The sequence below is a fragment of the Dendronephthya gigantea genome, unplaced genomic scaffold (genome assembly GCF_004324835.1).
Source record: "Dendronephthya gigantea isolate DGI-Jeju-01 unplaced genomic scaffold, DenGig_1.0 000050F, whole genome shotgun sequence".
Taxonomy (NCBI): domain Eukaryota; kingdom Metazoa; phylum Cnidaria; class Anthozoa; order Malacalcyonacea; family Nephtheidae; genus Dendronephthya; species Dendronephthya gigantea.
Window position 1 is genome coordinate 558736 of NW_021163060.1, and position 27467 is coordinate 586202.

The 27467-nt window shown below is 36.9% G+C and overlaps 5 protein-coding genes across 5 annotated transcripts; 2 read left to right on the plus strand and 3 right to left on the minus strand.

Moving 5' to 3' along the window:
- Window positions 1-5: 5 nt before the first annotated feature.
- LOC114528567 (MAM and LDL-receptor class A domain-containing protein 2-like) lies at window positions 6-3906 on the plus strand. The gene is made up of 10 exons (XM_028550232.1): window positions 6-143; window positions 248-334; window positions 563-741; window positions 946-1027; window positions 1478-1600; window positions 2248-2361; window positions 2758-2871; window positions 2978-3091; window positions 3313-3420; window positions 3737-3906. The coding sequence occupies exons 1-10, from the start codon at window positions 23-25 to the stop codon at window positions 3850-3852; spliced, it is 1158 nt and encodes a 385-aa protein (XP_028406033.1). The 5' UTR covers window positions 6-22; the 3' UTR covers window positions 3853-3906.
- A 376-nt stretch (window positions 3907-4282) lies between these two features.
- LOC114528588 (protein amnionless-like) lies at window positions 4283-14077 on the plus strand. The gene is made up of 15 exons (XM_028550253.1): window positions 4283-4492; window positions 5151-5275; window positions 5382-5429; window positions 9070-9157; window positions 9331-9470; window positions 9796-9861; window positions 10067-10207; window positions 10458-10548; window positions 10671-10750; window positions 10831-10915; window positions 11018-11071; window positions 11157-11228; window positions 11442-11535; window positions 11714-11828; window positions 12279-14077. The coding sequence occupies exons 1-15, from the start codon at window positions 4438-4440 to the stop codon at window positions 12378-12380; spliced, it is 1356 nt and encodes a 451-aa protein (XP_028406054.1). The 5' UTR covers window positions 4283-4437; the 3' UTR covers window positions 12381-14077.
- Window positions 14078-14705: 628 nt separating this feature from the next.
- On the minus strand, window positions 14706-16420 carry LOC114528536 (progestin and adipoQ receptor family member 4-like). Its single transcript, XM_028550197.1, has 2 exons — window positions 16078-16420; window positions 14706-15409 (listed from the first exon to the last, which is right to left on the minus strand). The coding sequence occupies exons 1-2, from the start codon at window positions 16337-16339 to the stop codon at window positions 14739-14741; spliced, it is 933 nt and encodes a 310-aa protein (XP_028405998.1). The 5' UTR covers window positions 16340-16420; the 3' UTR covers window positions 14706-14738.
- A 437-nt stretch (window positions 16421-16857) lies between these two features.
- LOC114528630 (progestin and adipoQ receptor family member 4-like) lies at window positions 16858-18978 on the minus strand. The gene is made up of 2 exons (XM_028550299.1): window positions 18598-18978; window positions 16858-17719 (listed from the first exon to the last, which is right to left on the minus strand). Exons 1-2 carry the CDS (start codon window positions 18860-18862, stop codon window positions 17049-17051), a joined length of 936 nt encoding a protein of 311 aa, XP_028406100.1. The 5' UTR covers window positions 18863-18978; the 3' UTR covers window positions 16858-17048.
- A 307-nt stretch (window positions 18979-19285) lies between these two features.
- Window positions 19286-20676, minus strand: LOC114528632 (progestin and adipoQ receptor family member 4-like). Its single transcript, XM_028550300.1, has 2 exons — window positions 20308-20676; window positions 19286-20072 (listed from the first exon to the last, which is right to left on the minus strand). Exons 1-2 carry the CDS (start codon window positions 20543-20545, stop codon window positions 19402-19404), a joined length of 909 nt encoding a protein of 302 aa, XP_028406101.1. The 5' UTR covers window positions 20546-20676; the 3' UTR covers window positions 19286-19401.
- Between the last annotated feature and the right edge of the window lie 6791 nt (window positions 20677-27467).

Sequence of the window (27467 nt, forward strand, 5' to 3'; positions counted from 1 at the left end):
AAAGCAAGACACAGAATTTAAGATGTCCAATATTGGAATGTGGAAGCATGCAAAAGGCACTCCTGGCTTTTTTTGGAACGTCAAGTTCGGAGTAGGAGAAGGGGTTGCTAACACGGGTCCAAACATAGATGCTACTGGAGACGGTGATGAAAACTCCTTTGATTCTTTTCCAAATCAGTTGAAGAGTTGATATTCCACTTGAGGTGTTGATATTCCACTTTTTCAACGTTAGTATTTGCTTTTACAGGTTATTTTTTGATCGCGGACTCGAGCAAGAGGAAACGGGAGGATCGAGCTGTTATTATTAGCGATGAACTCACTCCAGCTCCAAAAGGTGAAGTATTTTGCTGTTCAGGTCTGCACTTCATTGATATGCTCTGCTGAGTCTGCTCTGCCATGCAGTGGACAGGTTTAGCTTACGAGATTTCCTCGAAGCTCATTTCAGATTGTTGATTCACAACACCGACAACGATATTTAACATAGATTCATATAATCTGTAGTTCATATAACTCCACTGTGTGATGTCAATTTTCAAATAACATTTTTCTAAATCGTCCATAGTGAATCGAGCATGTCTGAAATTTCGGTATTTCATGCACGGATCAAATATGGGACTTTTATCGGTGAAAATTAAACGAGGAATTCGGAGTAAACCGAAAACCATTTGGCGAGCTTTCCAAGAAGCTGGAAGACAATGGAAAAAGGCCAAAGTTACCTTGAAAAGTTCTGTAAAATTTCAGGTAAGTTGTGAACACTGAACATCGATCAATTATTGGATCGATTGGAATCGTTCATATATTATCATTGTTTCGTCAAACAATCATTATCATTGTTATCCGATCGTTATCTGATCAACATCATCATCAATAAGAACATCATTATCATCATCAATGACAATGACAATATCATTATCGTCATCAACAAAACTTTGAGTTTTTTCCTAGGTTCTCTTTGATGCAGCAATCGGAGAGCCAGAAAAATCAGACATTGCTTTAGATAACATCTACGTCGACAGTGGAAGCTGCAGTAAGACATACCCTAGCCTGTGCACAGACCTATATCCGGAAAGATAAAGGTCTGTGCACAGGCTAGACATACCCCTGTATTCTAAAAGGTTACATACACTCAAACTTAAACTGGCTGAGTGGAAGATCTCAATCATCTTATTTATCTCATTCGTGTTTTCCACTCCAATAAGAGATTGATTTTTAGTCTTTTGCCTTAAATCTTTCCATTCATTAAGACAGAACTTTCCCAGTTGATCAGTAATGACAAAATTTATATGTCACCATCCAAAAGCATGAGTGGGCTTTTAGAATACAGGAACCAAAAAAATCATTACCAAAGGGTAGCATTGGCTAGAGATATTGATGTTTTGCGTCTTGTAACAGTGATACCAAGCATAATTATGATCCATATATATTATAGGCTTTTATGTTCTTTTATCACTCTTTCAATAGTTCTTACCTTCTTCAGAATGTCAAGATGAATACCAAAGTTGTCGTGAGTGGGCTTTAGATAAAAAATGTAACAGCAAAAACGACAAAACGACCTATTATTGGATGTCTAAGAATTGCAAAAAGTCATGTGAAACATGCGGTATGTATTACCTTCGTAGCTGTGTGATAACTCATTGGTCGTATTTGACTCCATATATGACCCCATGGTCGTATTTGCCATTTTCCGGCGAATATGCCCCATGGTCGTATTTGCCATTTTCCGGCGAATATGACCATGGTCGTATTTGCCATTTTCCGGCGAATATGACCATGGTCGTATTTGCCATTTTCCGGCGAATATGACCATGGTCGTATTTGCCATTTTCCGGCGAATATGACCATGATCGTATTTGCCATTTTCCGGCGAATATGACCACGGTCGTATTTGCCATTTTTCGGCGAATATGACCATGGTCGTATTTGCCATTTTCCGGCGAATATGACCATGGTCGTATTTGCCATTTTCCGGCGAATATGACCATGGTCGTATTTGCCATTTTCCGGCGAATATGACCATGGTCGTATTTGCCATTTTCCGGCGAATATGACCATGGTCGTATTTGCCATTTTCCGGCGAATATGACCATGGTCGTATTTGCCATTTTCCGGCGAATATGACCATGGTCGTATTTGCCATTTTCCGGCGAATATGACCATGGTCGTATTTGCCATTTTCCGGCGAATATGACCATGGATAATGATTATTATTAATGTCATTAAATTGTATGTCTCGTTTGCCTGTTTAAGATTGCAAAGACTTGGCTGGTTTAAAAGATTGTCGTCGTTGGGAAAAAACAGGATTGTGTTCTACTTCTTCTGCCTGGATGTCGGTTCATTGTCAACTCAGTTGTAGATTATGCGGTAAGACTCTAAGACATGCAGGATTACAGCTTGCTTCCCTGGGAGTGACTGGGACTAGTTCTCAATGACATTTAGACTTAGGGGCTGTTTACATGAGCCCGGTTACCCGAGATTCAACGAAGCGTGAGATGATTTTGAAGTATTGAAATGAGCAGATAACATGATCCTGGCAGTCGTATAATCACCACAACAATAGCATGTGCTTGTTTGGTGTCATAAAGACTTATTTCAATACCTCAAAGTCTTCTCACGCTTCGTTGAATCTCGGGTAACCGGGCTCATGTAAACAGCCCTTTACTTTAGTATCCTGTTTATCCCATCACAGAAAGTACGTCAACAATCAGACTATTTGCGTTCACCATCAACATTTCATCTTTCTTTATACGAATTCCATAGCTTGCCATGACTCTCTTGACTATTCCAACTGTAAAGCAAGAGTTAGCGCTTTTGAATGTGAAACACATCCGCAACTGATGGCTGACGAATGCCGCCTAAGCTGCGGATTTTGTGGTGAGTTTAATTTTGGGAGCACAATTTTTAGCACAGATAAACACCATCCACTTAGCCAAATAGCTGAAGGGAATCCATAGTTTATCTCAATCCAAGTCGTGTTTAGATTGTAAGAATATCGCAACTGAAGAGGAATGCCATCGTCGTATGACCTTGGGTGAATGTGCCAGCAATGAACTTTATATGAACACAAATTGCAAGCATAGCTGTGGATACTGCAGTAAGGAATATTTTTCATATTTTTCATCATTCAGACTTGGACAAACTGCATGATATATAAATCACTGGATTAATATTAGGAATTACATCGTAGAGATACCAAGGGTTAACAGCTATTTCCGTTTTCTCGGTTTCTTCCTTTTAAACACTAGATTACCGAGAGATGGCCTTCTTTATCCCTAGCATGGATAGTTTCGTATTGATTGTAACTTTGTCTTTCAGACTGCAAAAATAGGCATTCAAAATGCAAACTTTGGGCTTCGCAAGGTGAATGTACGAAAAATCCTCTCTGGATGGAGGCTAATTGTACCCTCAGTTGTGGAAAGTGCAGTAAGCATACAACTAGTGCTTGATTCGGAATACATCTAATGCAATCTTGGTCCTAATTCACCAAACAAATCTCTTGTTGTTGAAACTGAGTTTTTGAAGAGCTTGTATTGTACAATTTTACCGAGTTCATGCACTTTCGACAATTAATGGATTAATGATACTGAGTTTATAAATGCTAGCATTTAGGAGCGAGGCTGCGAGGCCCACCTTGACTTCTTTGAGATCAGAAACATTTGAAATCTGAAACTTCTCCATCAGATAACATTTCGTCTACTTCAGATGATTTATCGAAACTCTTTTCTTTACGAATGTTTAGGATGTCACGATACCAAAGTTGATTGCAAGAAATGGAAGGACCAAGGGGAATGTTCTAAGAACTCGCTGTATATGAACGCGTTTTGCCAAAAATCGTGTGGAATATGCAAAGTATGAAGTTGATGTCTGCATAAGCTCTCAGGTCAGGAGGGGAAGAAGGGACCACATGCACCGCCGGGGGGTGCAAACAAGAAAAGGACTGTAGAGCGCTTAAAAGTTTCTAACCTTTGAATACTTGCATGCATTACTTGTTAAAAAAAATATGCAACAGTCAAATACAATGCACTTATAGCCAGAGATACAATTATACAAATGTACAGTGAACGTACTAGTCATTGAATTTTGAGTACTTTAAAATGATGGATATTTCTATATACTGTTTTATATTTCTTTTTCTCACAGGAAAGGCAACGATCTAGCTCTTGAAGCGTAGGAAGTTACAGGCGCTTGCCCCTTAATCCTTGAATGACCTCTGCACAGCATCTTGCACGGCGTGTGCCTAATCAAATTTCTATATTTGTTTATGTCTCAACGCGCTGAGGCTGAGACATCAACTCGTCGAGCAAATCAAATATCGGAGATGCTCGAATAGAAAGCAGTGTGTCACCAATTGTAATATTGAATTCAACTATTAGTTGCTTTGTACGCTAGAGATTTTCTTCTAGCTTTGTTGGTCTTAAATTGACGGAATTATTCGTGGATATGTGCGAATTCATTAAAGTCTCACTTTGTGCATATCTGTATGCGTTTATTGGGGGTAAGTACAAACGATTCAAAAATAGCGACAGTCAATTTAACAAGTTTCCTTAATGCATTTTTATGCATGCTGAATATCATATAGCTTGGTTTATAACTGCACTTGCCATTCTCTTGCTACGATTAAATACAATTTTTGTCCACGAATCTATTTGAATGAATGGCTGTTTTGAATGCCGGTCAGAATGCTCGTGTTCACATTAGCCGAAGTCACAATGAAAGAAATTTCATTAGCGGACTTTTACAAGCGTAAAAAATAGCACATATATGGATGAATATTCGTCATATATAAATATATGACATCGCATCTGATATTTTCATCAATTATATAAACAAAGTTTGAACTTCCGACCACTGCTTCCGACAGCGTGCATATGGACACAATGTATTAGGACATGGCCCGACATGCCATGGGACACGCGAGAGTCGCGACAATAAAAATAGATACGCTGTGGCGTCCACGAGCCTGGGTGGTATATGCAGAGCTTGGTAATGATACGAGATTTTATTGATTTGAAAATTAATTGAAATATTGTAAAATATACTTGGTTGTCAGTGATAGTGTTTCTTCAAAATCTTCTGCAGCTTTTCATTAGCTAGACTAGAATCTATAAAACTTTCCATAATCTTAGCAGCTGTTTATTTCGATTTTCTTGCAGTAAGTTGGCTTCAACTAACGTTTGCGCTGAGTAAAACGTGGATTCAAAACGAGAATTGGGAAGCAACGAAAAACTGGAATCTTGAGAGATTGCCTTGCCCTGGCGATACTGTGAATATTGATCGGGTAGCGTTGCAATTTTGTAGTTTGCCCTCATTCATTTCCAATACTCTATTATGTGATTTGTATTTTAAAGAGTTGTAATATTTGATCATCAGTTTTCTTAATGCAGGCTGGGGTTGAGATATTTCTGAACTCAACATCCACGATAGAACAACTGGTATGTTTTATTGCTTTTTATTTATTTATGAAAATTTTAAATAGCCAAGATAGCATTCGCAAAACTTGTGTTTGTGGCTTAAAATGTCTTTTTGACCACGCCGATTTCAAAATTTGGATGAAATAAATACATGCATTTTAAGCCCGAATTGTAACGGCGAGTCAAGCGACTATACTACTAACAAATAAAATTAACAAAACATTTTAGCAAACTAAGCCGTTCAGTCATTTATATTGAGTTTCCTTTCGAGAATGACGATTATTTTGAATATCAAAACACTTAAATTTCTCGCTAAAAACACTTGAAAAACGTTTAGGCGTTTAAATCTTGACATTTCCAAGCGTGTGCCTTATTAGTCGTTTTCTATGCATATGCTTGTTAGAGACCGCCCCCCGAGACCAGGAAAAGCTTAAATACGTTAAATTTATCTTCGCTCTCAAGGCTTGCCACTGTAGCTGATTCGTCTATGACGCGCTACGCGTGTGGCATACAGCCCACTCTGTTTCTCACTGAGACGTAACGGTTAGGTGCACATACATCATGGTCTGGGGGCCGTAGTGCATCTCCCCCTTAGACGGCCGTTAAGATGTGAGTTATGGGGGGGAGTTCTTCCTATAGCAACTGTCCTTGCACCTTTCGTAGTTGTAATCTATGCTGGTATATCGCAGCTGGTTGTAATATCACCGGTTAGATTGTGGCATAGAGCTGGATGATCTCTTTTGGGTGTTTTTAGGTTCTTTCGAAATTTTTTTTTCTTTCAAATTTTTCTTTTCCATACAAAGAAATACTGTTATTAAACATATATGGAACGGATATGGTTGGAAAAAAATTTATATCGACTAAAAACCCCCTTAATTTACCCCTGAATACTCTCCCCAGTCTCTGCATGATATAGGAGGCAATGAATTAAACAATAGCAGAGTTCATCCATAAACATCAAACATTTACTGTATTATCAGCATTTTGATCAACCTTACAGCAGTAAAACAGCATGCAACAAAGACATTCAGACAGTCAACTCTGCATTCTCGTTAGTGCCTTCAGCCCGAGAACTGTCAATCAAAAGTCTGGATAAATCACCTGGCTTTCCCTGTGAGGCATCTGACAAAGCATCTGACATTGACATCTGACATTGAAAACAACTTCAAAACATCTGACATTGAAAACAACTCGAGATTTTCTACTAATTGTGGACTTGGTTTATTCATTAATACTCCATGAGATAGTTTGAACGAAGACTTCACCATTGTTGGGTATACCAGTGCAGTATGGTAATCCAGGTTATCGAATCACCCTGAATTCTTCTGTAACTAAATTTTCATTCCACAACAAGCAACACGGCATGTTTATGGCCATTTTAAGAGCACATTCAATTGTTATTCCCAACTTTGATTTAATTTCAAATACATAACTTCGAAGTTTGGGACGGCACTTGTAGAGAAAGTGGACAAACCTACTGCGACCATTCGAATCCTCGCCACGATGAATCGAACCACGCAGGTAACATAAGCTGAACCCAGAGTTATAGCCAAACTTAACATAAGCACAGGGGGATGCTTTTCAACATCTCTCCGCTTAATGAAGGCTCGTCGAGACAATTAACCAAGACCATTAAACACTTATACAAACATTTTGGACACTTGATGTCTTGCTCAGCACACAAAGCATCACCAAAACCAGTTCTTTGTTTAAAGGCTGCACCTACTCCTTCAAAAAGGTTGGGACAAATACCCAAGGCTACAATAAACTGGATAACAGTCTTGAGGATTTGTTGATCTTTCACGCTCAGATCCATTACGGGAACTCGTGTTTATATTAATTTAAGAAGATATATTAAAAGAGCGCAAACATAACCGATTAAAGATCAATCGTACAGATCTACTATCGATGTTTACTTTTGACCCTTTTCCCCTGCTCTTTGAGCTCGGTTCTTGCCCAAGTATTCCACAAAACGACAACTTCAATTCCTGACATGATCTCAAATGCTCCTCTGTTTCTAAAGCTCGCCAAAGAAACATAGATTCAACGCTAACAAATCATCAAAATTGGTTGTGGCTTTAACGGCTAAGTGCATGTCTGTAGCTTTACTTCGATTTGAAAACTTGTGAAATAAAAACTTGTGAAATAAATATATACAATTTAGGCCCAAAGTGTACCGGCGAGTCAAGCGGATATACTACTAAAAAACGAAATTAACAAAACATTTTAGCAAACTAAGCCGTTCAGTCATTTATATCTGTTTCCTTTCGAGAATGATGACTATTTTGAAGCCGAAAACCAACAAGGGATTGTTTCAAAACACTAAAAGAATATCAAAACACTAAAATTTCTCGCTAAAAACACTTAAAAAACGTTTAGGCGTTTAAATCTTGTCATTTCCAAGCGTGTGCCTTATTAGTCGTTTTCTATGCATATGCTTGTTAGGGACCGCCCCCCGAGACCAGGAAAAGCTTAAATACGTTAAATTTATCTTCGCTCTCAAGGCTTGCCACTGTAGCTGATTCGTCTATGACGCGCTACGCGTGTGGCATACAGCCCACTCTGTTTCTCACTGAGACGTAACGGTTAGGTGCACATACATCATGGTCTGGGGGCCGTAGTGCATCTCCCCCTTAGACGGCCGTTAAGATGTGAGTTATGGGGGGGAGTTCTTCCTATAGCAACTGTCCTTGCACCTTTCGTAGTTGTAATCTATGCTGGTATATCGCAGCTGGTTGTAATATCACCGGTTAGATTGTGGCATAGAGCTGGATGATCTCTTTTGGGTGTTTTTAGGTTCTTTCTGAAATTTTTTTTTCTTTCAAATTTTTCTTTTCCATACAAAAAAATACTGTTATTAAACAGATATGGAACTGATATAGTTCGAAAAAAAAAATTATATCCACTAAAAACCACCATAATTAGCCCCTGAGTACTCTCCCCAGTCTCTGCATGGCTGAGTCTCTGAATTAAACATTACCAGAAACCATGGTCGAATACGCCATTTTCCGGCGAACTCGACCATGGTCGAATACGCCACATACTTGGTTTGCAAGTGCCGGGAGAACCTGCGCCAACATATCCGGGATTACAGGTGCACTTCCCTTTGTCGCATTTGGCATTTGGGTCACAATTGCACTTATCCTCTGCAAAGAGAGAAGATTGAAATGGTTAGATGGAATTGTGTCTAGTTTTCATAAACGTTAACAATGAAGAATTGATTGATCATCCATTCTTTCCAAATTTTTCTTTTACATACAAGAAACACTGTTATTAAACATATATGGAACGATCAACGACCTTTATTCAATGCCTTAATTAATCCCGGAATACTCTCCCCAGTCACTGCCCCAGTCTCGGCCAATTTCAAAATGGCGGTGGTCGGGCTGGTGAAATCATAGTTTTTTAGTTTTTGATGAAACAAAACACTCTTGCCAGTCGCAATATATTTTGACCTGTTTCATCAAAAACCAAAAAACCTGATTGTTGGGCTAGCTATGGTGAAATTCAAGATATAGCAGACCTGCAAATTCGAGATATGCCACTGATGAAATAAGTATTCTTCAATATATGAAGATCGAATCCTCACACAGGGACAGGGCAAGTTAGCCCCGGATTAAACTTGATAGAACGACTAAAGATAAGGTTCCATTTTCTGCAGATATTCCGGCAAAATGGCTCAATAGTATTGGGCAATTCAGCCGAGATCATCTTCGAAGAAGAACATGCTGATTCAGAAGAATGCAAAAGTAAGCATTGTTAGCAACGTCGCGACACATAAAATCCCGGCCTACAAATCTCCAAATGGGCCAGATATATTGGATCATGCACTCAATGAGACATAGACAGACGATTAGTGTGAATGCTTGTAAGATTATAAGCTCTCGTAGGATGGAAACATATAGTCATTTGTTTCTTACAGCTGGTGAAATTAGCTTTGTCGGTTCTGGTTCAAATGACTGGTTTGATCCGCACAATTGGAAGACTGATTCCAAATCAATTCCTGTCGGGTTGTATTCACAATTGTTGCCATGTCAGTATGACGATGTCAGATTTCCAAAGGTAAATCATTCATATCTTTGCCTCTGATATAATGCATGTGTACGTGGCTTTCCAGAGCTTAACCATTCTTTAGAAAAGACTAAAGATTTGTGGCATTAGTTGACCAACTAAGCAACGAAGAATATGTTTCTTACTGACTCTTATTCTCAACTCTCAAGAAAGAGCTCTCGTATACCACCGACCAGCCTTCGATTCACTTGCTGTCGGTGATCATCGAGGAAAAAGTGAATTCAGAAACACAACATAAATACGCGCCATATCGAATCTTAGCTCAACTGGCTGACATGCCGAGTTTGAACTGATCATATCTTTCGTAACTTTCTAGGATTCCAGTTACAATGTTGAAATATCGAAAAGCGTCACAGTAGCAAAGGTTTTTATCAATGGAAAGGTAAACTGAAGCTAATAAAAATACCACGATTTCAATTTTAATTTAAATACATGTCACGAAGAAACGAAAGTCAGTAGAAATATAAGAAGTGGCTAAACTATAAGCTGGTTTCTTTTCCTCTGGATGAAGCTAAGGATCTTTACCAGTTATAACTGCCACAAGTTCTAATTTCCTCATGCAAACATGCTGTGTTTTTTCCCTCGAGGAACACAACGAGACTGAATTTCAAAGATACACCAAATCACACACTGGTGTTCAAAGATTTCAACTCAAAAATTCGGCATCGTTTCACATCACTGGTAAAAAATGTCAGGACGTTTCTGGATGTATATGCAACAATAACAAGGTAAATTTAACGGTTACTACAGTATAATGATCAAAATGATAATTATTATTATGAGGATATCGATGGTCAGATGATGATATTGATGATCAAATTATTATCAATGGTGATGATGTTGAGAACATTGCTGATGATGATTTGATGACCATGATGAGGAATGTGGATCGTCAGATGATTTTATTGACAATCATAATATTAATTGTTGATGATATGTTAAACAGTTAAAGAGGAGTATTTTTTTCGTATCTTACAGTACGAGGATTACATTTGTTCCTTTGTAACATGTCCAGAAGTGAAATGTGGCGAACCTGTCAAACCGTATGGTGGATGCTGCTCAATTTGTGGTAAAATGTATTTCATTTAAACCTGCGTGCGCAAGGTTAAAATTGTTGGAAATACATAGATCTTATTTAGTTTATTGGTAGCCGCTGAATTCATATTTGTGTTTCGCTGTTTTGCACTCAAGGGCACCTATTGTTAGTGAACTATTCTGTTGGATTTACCAAAGAATTTTTGGAAAAACAGATAAAGAAACTCTTAAAAAAGGTAGATTGAATTATTTCTTTCCTTTTAACTTCTAAAATTTGCAAATAAAGTCAAACTTTGATCACCTTTTCTTCTTCTAGTTTCCCGAAGTAACTTTCACAAGTATGAAATATAAAAGAGAGAGAATTGAAATAGTTCTTTGGGATGAAACAACATCCGGATCCGGTATTGATTATTACTCAAACCTTTCAACACTATTTGGTCTGTTTGTTGATTGTAATCCAACCGTTTTCAATGGTTTACAACTTGAATTTTTGTTCCTCTTAGGAAGCACGAGAACAACCAACGCTGCTCGCTCACTTCGTGAAAATCTTTTGGCTGGTATGGCTTAAATCATTTGAAATATGTCGTTCAACGATTTCTCAATTTGTCATATAACAACTTTCGTGTTGCATTTGTTGTTTAGATAAAAATTCACACGTTACAGCCGTTGAAATACTGCCTAAACCGCCCTCTTCCGAAAGCAGCAAGTCAGAGGGTAAGCAGAGATGTATATTTAACCTGTTTGCCGCACTACAGTACATTTCAAGAATTACCAGTGATAAAAACTTTGAAGTATTAGTTCACGTTATTCTTCTTTTGTAATAGCTAATATGTCTAAAAATATTTGAGCTAAAGGCAAAATGACTACAACTTAACTTTCCAAATATTTCCATTAAGCCTCATTCCATAAAACATCTCAATTTTCCAGGTATCACTCCGATAAAAATTAGCTTCATTGCTGTCGGCAGTTTTGTCTTTTTTATTTTGGTCATATTGCTTCTGTTTCTTCTTAAACGAAAAAGGTACGGCACATTGATTGAAGAATCGCCAAATAACATTGTATTCCATCACTTGCTGTTGTTGCAAAACTGATTACCACTGTGCTTTTTTACAATTCATGCATTGAAGGTTGTTTTTATTTTGCTGAATAAAGGTGGACAGTGATTATTCTAATTGCTCGTAACTGATTTGTTTGTTTAGCCGTAACATCGCCATAGACGAAACACAAATGGAAGGGGAGCCGAGCAACTTGGACCATCATCTTTCCGATGATGATGGTGTTAATCCTTTGTATGAGTGTGGTGATATAGAAATGGTAAGTTTTTCAAATTGCTCAATACCAACGATGTTAGATCATTCCTGTAGTTGTTTCATAAATAACCTTGTCTTCAGATCCAATTATTTTATAACAGTGAAATGCAGCAATAGACCTTTCTTATAATGACGTCAGACGCGGAAAGTCTGATGTTACACGAAATTTAATTGGCTCCACAAAACTATCGAGCCAATCAAACTTCGTGTAACATCAGACTTTCCGCGTTTGACGTCATTATGAAAAAGGTCTATTTCATGTGGTCGTGTTATTTCTTAACGTGCTCGTGTTTCTTTTGTGTCCGGGCCCTTGTATCTTGAGCGGAGATCGTCCTAGTGATGAGGGCTTGGGTACAAGATTAAGCGCCAAATGAGGCCAATATTATTAGGTTTGGTATTCCAGATTTTTAAAATTCCTCAGTTACAGCGTTGAGTACGCTTCATCGATTTGCAGGATTCGCTGGGATTCACGAATGCTTTGGCGGTCGAAGATCCGGACAGCGAAGCAAAGGAAAATCCTCTTTATGAGTCCGCAGTACCTTCTTCTACAGAGTGAGAAATTGGGAAGTACTTCATGCCTCATCAGTTTTCACGTGAATTAATTAAATTATAATATTGGGTAAAATTAATAGATAAAATACCATGAGTAGTAAAAACAGCAGATATTTTGCATAGTGATATGCAAATCTGCCAAATGCCAAACGATTTTCAAGAAATGTGAAACATTTGTTGAAAGTCATAAAAATTTACCAAGCGAAAATTCATACTTGTGCAATTCCTTGTTTTAATACTGGATGATAGGGAAGGATCAGATTACGCTTCCTTGCCATCAAAAGATAGATATATTACTGCTTTGTGTTATTATTGATTTTGACAAAACTGTATTTTGTGAATATACAAATAACTGCTTTATTCTTCGAAAACACGAGTGAATTACTTCTTACAATAGTAATCAAGAAGTGAAGAAAAGCCAAGTCGAGCGTGTGGATTGCGTGTAGGCCTCTATCGGCATTCAATTTTTGTTTATTTTGATCTCATGTGAATCTAGTTATTGTGTGGTGCAGTACATCGGCTGAACTTTCAGTGGTTTTGAAAACTTGATGACATTTTGATCCCTAAATGCAAGGAAATGTATCTAACTTGAAGAGTTAAGTGCTCATTGCCGTCGTAATTTGGATCCATAGCTGGCTGGCATCATTACAAAGTGATCTATCGCCGAACTTAGTCATCGCTTTAAGAAGTATCGACGCTTGTCGGGGAAAAAGTTTTGAAATATTCTTTGACTTTGATGTGGTAAAACGCTGGACAATCTCGCAGTGGAATACAGACGTATGTTAATGTTTTGAGTCATCAAACTGAACGTAATAGAAACATGTATTGAATCGCAGAGATTAAAGTATCGTTTTCCAGAATGGGAAATATTTTATAAGCTAGCAAAGCACTCGAGTGGACTTTGTAAAGTTAAACGCAAAAGAGCAAAAGTACAAAAAATCGCATTATGATGAAGGTGAAGGTGGGGTACAATTAATCGCAGGAGAACTCGAAAACAAAGCAGCATTGAGGACAAAGGCGGTACAACTAATCACAAACTATTTCTCGACTGAACTGGGACTGTGTCGTACGCACTTTTACTATCAATCAAACAAAAAGCCGATAAATTCAATTGTCGGATTCGATTTTGAAGGAATGCGAGTGTAAAGCCTCGTATTTCATTTGAAATCGTCGAGAGTTGTTCAAAATTCAAGCGCTCTTATCATAAAGCGTGTGTTTGAGACAACCCTATAAGCATAATGGCAGTGTATATCAGCGGGAGTTATTTTGGAACGGCTGTCGTGCGCAAGAATTTCCATTCGAACGCAACATATGCAAATGAGTTGAAAGACAAAATACGCGGGCAAGATCCTGGGCAAGATGAGCCTGAGATTATTCCGCAAAAGAAGAAATCTTGGTTCAAAAAACGACCAAAGTTGAAACAAAAGATCCGAGAGAAATATCAACATCGGAACCAGTTCCGCTGGAAGAGAATAGCCTCAGATCACGATTTCAGTTAAAGGACTTCGATTTACTGTGTGACTTGTCATTCAGCCAAGGACTTTCGTGAAATAACTATTTCATAGGATCTAAATTTAGCGCTGTAATTAGCAGTGTAAATGATAGGAATATTATTTTATTGAGGACGAGGTAGTACTAGTAGAGATGTATGATGTTTCAATGTTGTTGGGTATTTTATTACAAAACAAATGTTTATTCGTGACATTGTGATCTGACGTTGGCATTCAACAAATTAGTTATTACAGGAGTGAGGACTATCCTTTTGACTATTCACCGAGTAAAAATGGTGGTGTATTTCATTTTGAGCCTTTAACCAGTGATTCGTGCGTGCAGTCTTGCACGCGAGCGAATGAGCGATACGAGATTGCGTGCGTTTGAATTTCAAAACAAGCCAACCGCAGCGACCAATTAACTCAATTCGATTACTGTTCTCGCTGGAAACTATGACATCACATCAAACCCAACAAAGAGTCTGTTTGTGTTTTAATTAAATGCTTGTGTTACGTACTCAATAAGGTTGAAACTCTTACAGCAATAAAATAAGCAGAGAATGGCATACTGTATCTATCGAAAAAAACCTGGGATTATTACTGATTATAATGTTTATTTGGGCTAATTTACCCTGAACATGCCCAAACAAGTTTAAAAGTAATAAGGTCCATTAGCTTGCAAGGGTAGAGAGAGGGTGTAGTTCACTAGCTGTCTGTGTTACATATTGTGTGTAGCTTTGGAAAGACCCATTTGGTTTTCATATGGTACATGCAGATCACAACAAATAAAATTGACAGAGATTTCAAATTGAAGAATTTATTATTTCACTCTACTGTCATACAAATACACACAAATACTTGAAAACAGACCCTTATATCGGACATTCAACTGTCTCCATCCATTCAAAATCCATTACTGTCCCTGAATGCAACACATATGGTGCAGTCAAGACGATTAGGTGCATTATATTATGACTATTGAAAAAGAAATCCATTCGTCCTTGATAGAATCGCTCTGGCAGACGTGACAGGTTTACAATACCACCAATAAGGCCAATCATCTCCACCCCTATGGTGTACCAAATAGTACCTTGTGGTCCTGTAGTATACCCTAATGTTGTCATTATACATCGTGTGGGGAATAGGACGAACATCCTAACAGCACCAAGGATAACAAGGGGCTGCATTCTAGTTTTGGAATTTGTTCCTTTCTTTACATAAAGGAAAGTAATGAAGCATAATAGAACATACATAGACATGACAATCCAATTGACTAGGGGAAAACAAAAAAATGTTGCCCTCAAGAAGGTAATACAAGATAGGCCAGTCACCAACCAAACGCCTAAATAGTCAAGCGTGATTAAACTTTGATATGCCGGGTTGCCTCCTTCGTGACACATCATTAGGTGGTATATGGCACTGAACAGCACACAAGTTGTGGATGTGATGTGGTGAATAGGGTAGAGGATTGGGTTAAATTCTAGATGGGATATCTTGCCATAAACATATGGACTTAGCAAAATCAAGGCAATTGTGGCAAGGCCTAGAATGGAAAAAAATTGAGTCAATTTGATGCATAATTTTAATGAAATCTGTGGGGAAAGGGAATATATAGCCTGATGTAGCTATGGTATAAAATTTGTAATAAATTGATAGAAGATTCCATCAAAGGTGCATTTCATGTTTAAACTTAGTGAATATATGTAATTATACAAGTCAAGTTGCTATTTTTACTACAATCATTTCAGCCCCTGCTGGGCTATTATGTTTCCTATTGAGTTTGCTAGCAGTGTTCATTAACCTCTGTGACTTTTGGTACAAAGTTTGGACATATCCAAAGCAGGGCAGCACATACCAGTGTTGCTAAAGCTATTTATGAAAGAGATCTCGTATATTATATTAAGCATTAATACCAAACGAAATAAAACAAGTAAAATTATCGAGGTTTAATAGCTCGGAACAAGTAAATTATGTAACTAATATATGTATTAAGCCAAATTACAGACTGCCGCCCAATCGGTAACTTTTTAGTATAGTACATCTTTTGTAGATTTGCTACATTTTAGAACAAGAAATCGAATGTAAGAATAACATGCCACGTAATTTTAGAATATTTTAGAATGTTTATCTCGATACACTTGAGAGGTTCTGGACTATTTTCAAATTTCAATTCCAACCTCGTCCCTTTTATTAAACGTTTTGCATACATACCATGAGAATAAACATTGAAGCTTTCATTATGCAAATAAAATAGACTTTTTAAGCACTCCCATGTGCTTAAGTCAACACGATAACCAGTGTGAACGTACTGATTAAAACGCAAATGATCTGGTAGGCAGTTGAAGTGATGCAGGCCATTACTAGAATGACATTTGCAACCTTTATCCGGTTCGATTGGCGTCAAACCGTTCGGTTCATGGTTAGATTTTGACTTGGACTTATTATTTTTGTTTTTTATACTTCGATTCTCCATTAAAGTGTACTTTCTTTTCTAGTCCTCCGATATTAAATGCCTCATTAAATAAAATAATATACTTGGGAAGATCAAATGCTTATATATATGCTTGGGCCTTTAGTGTTTATGTGGGTATATATTGCATGTTCAATTATAAATTCACTGATCCTATTGGCTAATGAACTTCGCGTTTAAAATGCTGCACTATGATTGGCAAACAGCTCTGCAGGGGTATTCAGAATTTACATACCCCCGGGGGTTACATTTTGACAATTTGACGTCAACAACAGAGGGGTTTATACTGTGGCTAATTCTGCGCATCTGTTCTGCGCATAACAATGGCAGGCTACTGCATTTTTCATTTCTTAAATTCAGCGAACCAGAATGGTATTAAATATTCTGAAAGTTCTCGATACTTTAGGAAATATACGGATTAAAAATGTGAACAAAACGTTTGTTTACATTACGTACTGTACCACTACAGTTGAGTTTTAATTCCAGAGTACAATGTTTTTAGTATAATTACATTTCGACCATTAGCTGATACCTATCTAGGACTACCCAGTACTATTTACAAATTTTAAAACTGATATAATTTATATCTGGGACAATCACTGATAGAAATGATCAGTTTCCCATGAAGGTCCACATTGGCCAGTGGTCAACGACAAAATATTTGCTCAACGCCGTTTCCAGGGTACATCTTGAAGCAACCTGGGGTTGATTATTACGTAGGACATTCGACCCGTTCCATCCACTCGAAATCCATGACTGTCCCTGCGTGGGACATCACTGGAGCAAACAAGACAACAATATGCATAATGTTATGGCTATTGAAAAAATAATCAACTCGTCCTTGGAACCATCTTTCTGGAAGACGTGACACATTTATAATACCGCCAAGAACACCGATCATTTCACCTCCAATGATGTACCGAAAAGTATTTAATGGTCCTGTAGTGTACCCTAATATTGACATGATGTATCTTGTGGTGTATATGAACAATCCCCTCACAACACCCATGATAGTAAGGGACTGCAGTCTCGTTTTCTGTGATGTGGTTTTCTTTGCAAAAATAAAACTGACGCAGAGTAATAAAAAATAGATTGACACGACAGCCAGATGGACTTGGGGAAAACAGAACAATGTTGCTTTCAGGAACGTCAGACAAGACAGGCCAGTGACGAGCCAAATGCCGAAATAATCGAGCTTGATCAAGCTATCGTAAGCTGGCTTTCCGCTGTTGTGACACAACATCAGGTGGTATATGGAACTGAATAGCATGCAGGCGGTGGATGTGATGTAGTGAATGGAGTAAAGAATTGGGTCGAATCGTAGATGAGATGTCTTTCCGAAAACATATTGACTCAGAATAATCAAAGCAATCATGGCTAGACCTGGAGGAGAGAAAGTTTTAAGTTAATTTAGGCTAAATTTTGCGCAGGTAACCAACATACGCTTGTGTTTACTGTACGTACTAAAAACCAGGGGCCGGTTATACAAAAACTGGATAGCGCTATCCATTGGATAGGGTTTTTCATTCGCTGTAAAGTGATCCATTGTTTAGTGCAACTTTGATTAACCGTAGTATTAATAAATTAGGGATTCTCTTAAATTTAATAGCTGGCAAATTAGAAAATGGTTGAAAAATCACTATCCGGTGGTAGAGAGCGCTATCCAGCCTTCGTACAACCGGTCCAGAATGCAAAGTAGGCATGCGAAACTTAAAAAGCGCGCGCATAACTCCTTAAAAAAAGCGCGTGGGATCAAATTCCTCCCAAGAAACTCTACAATCAACGGAAATTCGGCGATTGCTGATTGACATATTCAACTACTGTGGAGTGTAGAGTTTTGACATGCCAAACTGGTGCGGTATACATTATAACATTATCGCCAAGATCTCTTTTGAGGCGTACAGGGCAATATCCATTATGCTAAACAGAGTCTATAAAAGTGCTATAAACATATACTTAATGCTGTAATGTGCTGGGGAAGGACGCTATTAATATTGACGAGTTTCCCTCCCAAAAGTTTAACAGGACTATATATGAATTTATGTGAAGCTATTTTTAATTCACTGGTCAAATCGATACAGTGCATCCAAATTTTTTAACTCATTTTTTGACTTAGGGAACTGAACGAAAAATAAGGAAAATATGCCACGTCATTTTTGAAATATTTTTGAATGTTTATCTCGATACACTTGAGAGCTTCTGAAATCCTTTTAATCTAATTCTTTTTAAAATGATATACAATGGACTGTTTCGATACATACCATGAGAATAAACGTTGAAGCTTTCATTGTGTAAATAAAATAGACTTTTTAGACAACCCCATGTACTTAGGTCAACACGATAACCAGTGTGAACATACTGATTAAAACGCAAATGATCTGGTAGGCAGTTGAAGTGATGCAGGCCATTACTAGAATGACATTTGCAACCTTTATCCGGTTCGATTGGCGTCAAACCGTTCGATTCATGGTTGGATTTTGACTTGGAATTATTATTACTTCCATTTTGCCATCGAGTTTTCATCATGAGTTTTTTTTTATCCTTTCGTGAGTAAGTTGCGTAGCGATATTAATCGCCTATTAATGCTTGCTGAATTAAGACCAATAGGAAAGATCAATCACACGTTAAAGATCTAGTATACGTGATAGGCTGACAGCTTTACGTATTTCCTGCGAAATTAAGATACTGAATGTTTCTTACAAATTAGTGATCTTATTGGCCTGATGATCTTTCCGTTCGAAATACAGCAATATGTTTGGCCAATACATGTTCAGAGTCACTTGAGAATTTGCATAGGCCCTGGGGATATTACTGGTCAAAAGGTCTTTATATATGCCTCTATTAATTACAACTAAAAAACGTTTTTTTAAACATGTATAACCTTTACAATTGACCATAAACTTACACAAATCAGCTCCCTGCCATTAAATGGGTAGTACTTGGAATATCAGTATATATATTAGATGTGTTTAGGCCTATCTAGGTATTCACAATTCAAATAACTTTATTGACTTGATTTATTTATAACTAATAAGACTATACTAAATGACACTTGCAAGAGATTTTTACATTGGACATTCAACCAACTGCATCCATTCAAAATCCATCACTGTCCCAGAATGCAATACTGCAGGCCCAATCAAGATGAAAAGATGCATAATGTTATGACTATTGAAAAAATAATCCAATTTCCCTACAAACACTTTCTCTGGAAAGCATGAAAAATTAATGATGCTAGCAAAGAGGCCGACCATTTCTATCCCAATTGCATACCAAATTGTACTTAATGGCCCTGTAGTGCACCCTAATGTTGTCATGATACATCTCACAGGGTATAGAGCAAACATCCTAAAGGTGCCAAGGGCAAGCAATGGAAATGTTCTTGTCTCAGCATCTGTACCTTTTTTTATATACATTAAACTAACAAAGCCTAATAGAAAATAGATTGTTGTGACTGGGATTCGAACCCGTGGATAACAGAAAAATGTTGCTTTCAAAAATGTGATACAAGATAGACCGGTCACCAGCAAAATGCCAAAGTAATCAAGCAAAATGACTCTGTTGTAGAATGGCTTCCCTCCCTCATGACATGACATCAGGTGGTATATGGCACTGAAAAGCACACAGGTGGTGGATGTAATATGGTGAACAGGGTAAAGGATTGGGTCAAATTCTAGATGGGATATCTTGCCATAAACATATGGACTCAGCAAAACTAACAGAATTGCTGCAAGCCCTAGAAAGAAAAATATCATTACATACACTTATAATACTTCATAAATATACAGCTTTGTTGTCTCTAGACTGTAGGTCTGGTATTACACTGAACAAATTACCCAGTGGGGTGCAAAATAAATACATACTGGTGGAAAGGTTTGTTATATATTCACCAAATGCTTGTTTCTTATAATTAACCGGTATTCTACACCCATCTCGAAACGCTCTACAATATCAAAATACGGTTACCTTACCATGAGAATAAACATTGAAGCTTTCATTGTGCAAATAAAATAGGCTTTTGATACACTCCCATGTACTTAGATTGACGCGATAACCGGTACGGACATATTGATTATTTCGTAGATGCTCTGGGAGGCAATTGTAATGATGGAGCCCGTTCTTTGCATGACATTTGCAATTTGATTTTGGTTTAGCAATTTGCGTGGAACCATTTGATGCCCGATCGCTTTTTCCCTCCTGATTTTTCATAGTCAGAAAGACCTTCTCTCTTCCGATAGGATTCGATACATATTACATGCATCACCGAACAGCAAACGAATAGAATATTAGACATTGCCGTCATATTTTAATCCATTTTAAAGATTTGGGAACCAATGTCCTTTTATGTCATAAACTTTGTATATGCGTCAGCGCGTATCAAAGAAATGCCAGAGGAAACTTCCGGTATAATTTATCGGCCATTTCATTAGAATCTGGGCAATATTTTTTTAAATCTTGCATTATAAAACAAACCACAAATTTGCAAACCTTATTACAAAGTACAACGTTTTGTAGTTTGTTCGAAAAGAGTGAAAAGATCAGTGGAAAAGACACAAAAGAGGAAGAAGGGTAATCGGAAAATCGCGAGGGTTTCCGACGACGTCTAAATAATTTTATCAATTTTCATTGGCTAAGAAATCTTCGGGATCGGAAATACAGCGATATGATTGGCCAACGAGTTGTCGTCAGGGATACACGAAGTTGAGGACGATAAAGTTCGTTTTAAATGTGGCGGGAACACCGAACGCGCACAATTTCAATGATTCTAACAAAATTTGGCGTGAATATTTGTATATTTATCGTATTTCTTTGTGTTTATGGTAAATATAGGCTGTTTATTTTTCAACAATGACAACCGGGGATTTGAAGAACAATTTGCGAAAGTTTCACACTGAAGTAAAACTCGTAAATTACAATAACGAGTTGGATATCGAAGGACTTAGCATAGGTAGACCTTCGGCTTTCTTGCCTATTTTGCACTACGTTTTGGCCGAATTTTCTATCGAATTGGCTCAGTATTTTTACGCAAAGGACTACGAACTTCTTGGAAAGAATGACAAAAATTTTGTGTCGGTAATATACAGGATTTTACGCGATGAATTCGACTCAAAATCGCCATTGACCAAAGAGCAGTTTTTCACTCTTGGCTTTGCCGAAAGGAAACTGCAATTTGTCACCTCTTTCATCCACTTCTGTCGGAAGAAAAGTGATGCCTTGAAGCCGAAGAAACGGAAGAGTATATTGAGTTCAAATTCTGGTAACTATAAATATGTATTGCAGACATTTATATGGTGTTTAAAGGTGTTAAAACTATGAAGTCAATAGTATCCAGTGGGTTCTGCCTTTTAGCTCAGTAGAATTGATTTTAGATCAGTAAGCTGTATCATTTCAAACAGGATTAAAAGGTTTGTTCATATGCAATCTAAATCTAAAGTTGTTCATACTTAAACATTATTCAAACTCGAAAGGGGGGAAGTGGGACAATTTGTGAAGTGGTGACCAGCCTCAATTTAATGTTGTGCCTATGGTGCTGGTGAAATAAGAAGATAATTATGCTGATGTAGAGGCATGCTAGAGAAAAGGTATAAGATCCTTGAAAGGCAGTTTGGCCGATGAGCCAGAAGCTTCTAATTTAAGGAAATTCAGATAACTATAGTGGCTCCTTTTGAGTGATAAAATTCCATGATAATTTAGAATTCCATCTCCAATGAAATTCCATGATAATTTGGTACAAAATAGTGATTTTTGCAAGTTGTAAGTGATCCAGTAAATTTTGGATTTCATATTTTTATTGATAGTATGTTATGTTATATATATTTCAATTCACCAAGGTTCTCAGGTTATCATTATTTTGTAGCCAAAACATCCAAATTGAACATTCACATTCCTGGTAGAATTGCTTGTACCACAGTTGGTACAAAAAACTCCACTGGTACTACCAGGTACAATAGTCTCTCTTCCATTACTGCACCAACTGAACCAGCAGGTTTTAATAATTTAAAACCCCAAATTGTTGCCTCCAAACAAGTTGATGGAAAAACAAAAGCAGGGAACTCCCTTATGGTTGCTCATGATAAAACACTACTAAAATATGAAAGCTTAAGGCATGATAAAACATTAATCATCCCCAATCAGGACCCAGATGATGTCCCAAGGTTGGGAAATATTCCAGGTCCATTTGTAATGCAAGTTGGCAATAACACATCCAGTCTATTAGTTCAATCAAGATCAGATACAACAACTGTCAGGAATCCTCATGAGTTACTGAAAGAAAAAAAATTGGATGATGGCAGCTGTGTATATGCTGCTAAGGAAAACATTCGCCCAAATACAGGCAGTGTGCTGGTTGCAGATGCTTGGAATAGTGCTGATGGTGGTAAAAGTGCAGATGGGTTCAATAGTGCTAATGGTTGTAATAGTGCAGGTGATGGTTTAAAAAGTGTGGTGTCAGGCAGTAGCCATAACTTGATGCTTTCGCAAATGTCATTATCAGATGGAAACCATCCAGATTTTGACTACCTGACTAAAAAGAAAATGGAAAATGTTGGTGCAAAAATAACTAGTGTACCATTTGTATGTTGTTCCGACAGTCCAGAATTCTCAAAACATATTTTTGTAACCCGTGCAAGAGAAGATCCAGAATCTCCTTATAGGAATGAAGATATGAATGAGTCATCAGGCAAGTCATCCAAAACGTGTGATGAGCTTTTGGATTATATGAAGAAACAAGAAAAGAGGATTGACGTGTTGGAAAGGACAGTTAAAGAAAGGAATTGTCGTATTGATGATTTGGGGGAAACAAATTCTAAGCTTAATGCTAGAGTAATGGTATTAGAAACTGCAGTGGCATTATTACAAGAAAAATTGGAGTTGTGAAGATCCTCTGTCTTCAATTGCAGTACATACATGCAAGTGTCATAATTAATCTTTGCGGTGTGAATTTCCGCGCATTTTTATATTGGATGAGTATGTCACAGCATTTAAATAATGGTAACATGCAGCTGATAGAAAATGGAGCATGTTTGATTGATGTTTCTGCGAGCCATAATCGAAGGGGATTAAGCGCTGGCAAGAGGAATAAAAGTGGCTTTGAAGCATTCATCAATTCCGACAATTACAGGATATTTTGAAATGTTGGGTTAGGCTCAAAGTCTATAATAATTATATATAATGTTTTTGCCTGGAATATCCAAAAAATCGCGACGATATTGCCTGAAACTAACCTCCTGTAATGTTTGTTTATTGTCTTGAAGTGTTAAAGATGCTGGCATAAATATTAAAATTTAAATACATTAGTATCAACAATAGCCTTAATTCCCGACAACGGCGACTATAGTCTATACTAATAATCGTTTCCTCTAATAATTGGTCATGAATATTCAAGACGCCGTCGTTGTTGAAACTGTTACCGCTTTATTTGTATATATTTTCACGCTACAATTTTATCAGATATAAAACGTTCGATTTAATTTCGAAGGTTTTATGTGAATTTACAGACGTTTACAACTAGACGTAATTTCTGTAGTGCTTTTCAGTATAGATAATTTCGCTATAGGTACTTTGTAGTTTAACTCGTTTCACATGTCATGTCATGCAGCATGTCCGGAGTGTATTTTCAATGTAATTGGAATTTAAGCCAATCAAATTTTGTCTAGCTTTATTAATTTGCATTGCGAATTGTTGCGGAAAATTCGTTGTAATGCATACGTATTGTCATTATTGCCGTAGTTCTTTTTTTGCCATTAATACTTTATTCCAAAAGATGTGCGTGGATGTTATTGGTCTGTGAACAGTTGGCTTTATCTTTGTGTACAAAACCTTACACTTTATCTCTAACAGTTTTAAATTAGTAAATAAAGATATTGATGATACAGAGGTAAGAGAATTTGTAAATGACATATATATATACTGAATAATTAAGCTAACGTTTTGCCATGTTATGTGGGCTAATTGAGCACGGAAGTTTAGTTAAAAGAAATATACTTGAAGTTATCACGTTTCCTGCCCTAATATCTGCCCGATCGAAACAATGACTTCAGGACAGATTTATATTCAAATCTGTTTTACTGTAACGATTCGATATACTTAGCAAAAGATATGGGCCTATATTTAAATATATCGGAGACATTGGGTGCTCTTTTAAACCGCGGCTACACGGGCCATTTTCATCGGCGATTTTGTCTCTCTAGCGTATGTTATTGTGTGAATTACATACGGAGTTGTATAAGCTGGGCGAAGTAAAGTAATCAACTCTGGTAAATTTACTCAATAGCATACACCAAGAGAAGAAAATCGACGTCAAAAATCGCTCGTGTAGTCGGGCTTTATAGATAACCAGTTTCAGGGAACATTCATAATATATTAGCATCCAGCAAGTTATGCTTTTACTATAAAGAATAGAAGTATATAGCTATATGAGTATAAATTGTCCTTAATTCTGACTGAACGATTAGACCTAAACTTTTTAGACCTAAAAGGGATAGACAAGCAGTATTTTTTACTTTGATCGCCTTACTGCTACTATGAATGTACACACTATTAACAGATAATTTATTATCTAAGTGCATGTTTACATCTATACTACTTTTGCTCGGAACGCTTTTTAATTAAAATACATGCAGTGTTTTATGTAATAGAATAGATATAAACATGCGAAATCGATAAAAATTTCTAGTTTCCTAAATCGTAAGGCAAATGCTATAAACGCGCGGAATTATGCAACTTGTCGGCATGAATTATTGTCTTTATAGCAGGTAGTGATTTCGGTGGAACAAAAGCAGAGCCAAGATAAAATAATTATTTTACTCTAGGATCAGACGTAACTGTGTCTTTCGTTAGGGTTGTCAGTCTGTGGCAGAACGTGACTACGGCAGAACATATGTTACCAGGTTAACGTCATTGCTAACAGGCATGCAGATTTGGATCGAATAAATAGCGTCGCACATTCCTATTTTAAGCGCATCACGCCATTTATTCGCAATTCTGCATGGCTTGGCTTTGATGCTCCCGTACTCAATCTAAGTCCGTCTATAATAAGCCTGGCTCTCATTAATCAGTCGGCGATGTGATTGTTTGGTGGCCAGTAATAAAAAAAATTAGTAGCTGAAACCTGCTTCTGATGGGACATCGACTGTCGCTATGGCTATTGTAAGCTAGTGATCAAAGGAAAAGTGCTTTGAATATAAATTTTATTCGTCAATGGCCGCCAACAATACATCGCTGACTGTCGCTGTGATCACTCAAAACCAGGTCCTTACCTTCAAAAGTCGGGGAAAGCCTTTTTGTAGCAAAAAATAACTATTTATTTTATTTCCACCCCTGCATGGCGTTTGATTAAAACCCTCGGAAAAAGTAAACTCTAATTTGGACCAACGTTGGTATAACCATATGCATATGCATAATCTGTAATTAAATAAATACACAACTCGCTTTCGTGTGAACTAGCTAAAAAGAGGTCGTTTTCCCAATAAACATTTATGCGTATAAATTAAAAAAGTAATTTGTTTAATTTTCCTCTCCGTTTTACTCATCAATATACAGTCATGCATGGTATGAATCTCCTGGGTGGTTTGTCATTCTTATTTTTTCGGGAAATCAAAACATAATACGTTTGATAACGTGCAGAGTGCATGAATTTATTATACTTTAAAATTAAACTGGTTAAACAATCGTATTAAAACTGAACATCATAATTTATTTATGTTATTTTAATTGTGTCAAATGTGAGCATTTGCGTCTGTTATAGTTTTCAATATTGTGCCGAATTCAGTGCTAACATGCATGTCGTATTAAACTGAGCTGTGCGAAGGTCTATATTGTAAGTGTGATGTAATTAAAACGTGTATCGTGTAAAGGTACGTTTAAAGTAGAGAATATAATACGAAAATCAACTTTTAAATTCTTCTGTCCCAACTCAAATACGATCCATGAATGCATGGTTCTGTTCGCAATAAGGTGTCACTCATTACAATCTGGCCATTTTTGTGTTTCTAGTGTTTCTAAAACTATATAAGGCATCGATTACCCTTCTATAATGATTAATTTGAGAAATTCCGTTCTGATTCTTAAATTCGTTTATCATTTCTTTTCTTTGAAAACATTGATTGTGCCTGAAGTTGTAAAATATCTATTGTACTTTCATAGCGGAAACTTACCCCTTTTGTAGCTGAAACTTACCCCCTTTTGTTTTTAAATTCTGCATGATCTGGGTGTCTCAAGAATGGTCGCCATCTGAAATCAAACCTTCGTTATATTTAATGTACCTAATCTAAGCAGCAGCCTGATTTCAAAAGGTCGTACATTTTTTTAAAACAATTTGTTCATAACGCCTAACGAATCTTCGTGACTGTAATATTATTTTAGGTTTTGTTAAATTATAAGTCGTCAAGTTATATATCCAATAACTGATTCAATGGACAATATTTATATATAGTTAACGTGGATATGTAGCTAATAGCAATCATTTTTCCAATTGTGGTCGAGCGCAAAATGAACTGAGAATGAATATAGTTTTACGTCAAGTAGCTATGTATGATATGAATTCTTTCCTTGCCTTTATATCCGTTGGCGTTGCCACGGGTTATGCAATGTCTCCTTTCCATTCCCAATTTAATAACTGCATGTAGGTAATTATTTATTAGTCTAGCATTGAATGTCTTTGAGAAATTAATAATAAACCTTCACAATAATTCCCCAATGATCCTAGGTTACCTTATTTTAGAAAATTAAGAGTTTTTACCTTATTGCCCATATTTCACACGCTGTGTGGAACAAATGCGTATATATATATAATTGAACTACATTTATAAAGTTAGCTTGCATTATGCAATTAATGGTTTTCGTGTTTACATGTGCATTGTCGTATATCTTTATTGTATATCCTGTGAAATTGTTTCGATAAGAAATTATACGTAAATGTGGGTGTTCTGTACTAGTTTTGAATTTATATCTTGCTCAGATAATTTTTCCCATTCGTAATGTTTATATGACAAAGATCGAGTGGGATTTCAATTTAGTCTGCATGTCTGCCGTGAGATTATGTGCATGTACATTAATCATTAACGTGGATTTTATTTTCTATGCAAAATCAACTTTTATAATTTCGATGTGTGCATTTGTACAGAAATTTTTT

Bases quoted from the DNA above. Each gene is read 5' to 3' on its own strand.
- LOC114528536 (XM_028550197.1), bottom strand. From the start codon at position 16,339: ATGGAGAATCGAAGTATAAAAAACAAAAATAATAAGTCCAAGTCAAAA. The intron at 15,410-16,077 runs GTATGTATGCAA...TTTCCATTCTAG, and splicing joins CTTCAATGTTTATTCTCATG to GCCTTGCCACAATTGCCTTG.
- LOC114528632 (XM_028550300.1), bottom strand. From the start codon at position 20,545: ATGAAAAATCAGGAGGGAAAAAGCGATCGGGCATCAAATGGTTCCACG. The intron at 20,073-20,307 runs GTAAGGTAACCG...TTTTCTTTCTAG, and splicing joins CTTCAATGTTTATTCTCATG to GGCTTGCAGCAATTCTGTTA.
- LOC114528567 (XM_028550232.1), top strand. From the start codon at position 23: ATGTCCAATATTGGAATGTGGAAGCATGCAAAAGGCACTCCTGGCTTT. The intron at 144-247 runs GTGATGAAAACT...TTGCTTTTACAG, and splicing joins CATAGATGCTACTGGAGACG to GTTATTTTTTGATCGCGGAC. The intron at 1,601-2,247 runs GTATGTATTACC...TGCCTGTTTAAG, and splicing joins AAAGTCATGTGAAACATGCG to ATTGCAAAGACTTGGCTGGT.
- LOC114528588 (XM_028550253.1), top strand. From the start codon at position 4,438: ATGTGCGAATTCATTAAAGTCTCACTTTGTGCATATCTGTATGCGTTT. The intron at 10,208-10,457 runs GTAAATTTAACG...CGTATCTTACAG, and splicing joins GTATATGCAACAATAACAAG to TACGAGGATTACATTTGTTC. The intron at 11,829-12,278 runs GTAAGTTTTTCA...ATCGATTTGCAG, and splicing joins AGTGTGGTGATATAGAAATG to GATTCGCTGGGATTCACGAA.
- LOC114528630 (XM_028550299.1), bottom strand. From the start codon at position 18,862: ATGATGAAAACTCGATGGCAAAATGGAAGTAATAATAATTCCAAGTCA. The intron at 17,720-18,597 runs GTATGTATCGAA...TCTCTCCTCCAG, and splicing joins CTTCAACGTTTATTCTCATG to GTCTAGCCATGATTGCTTTG.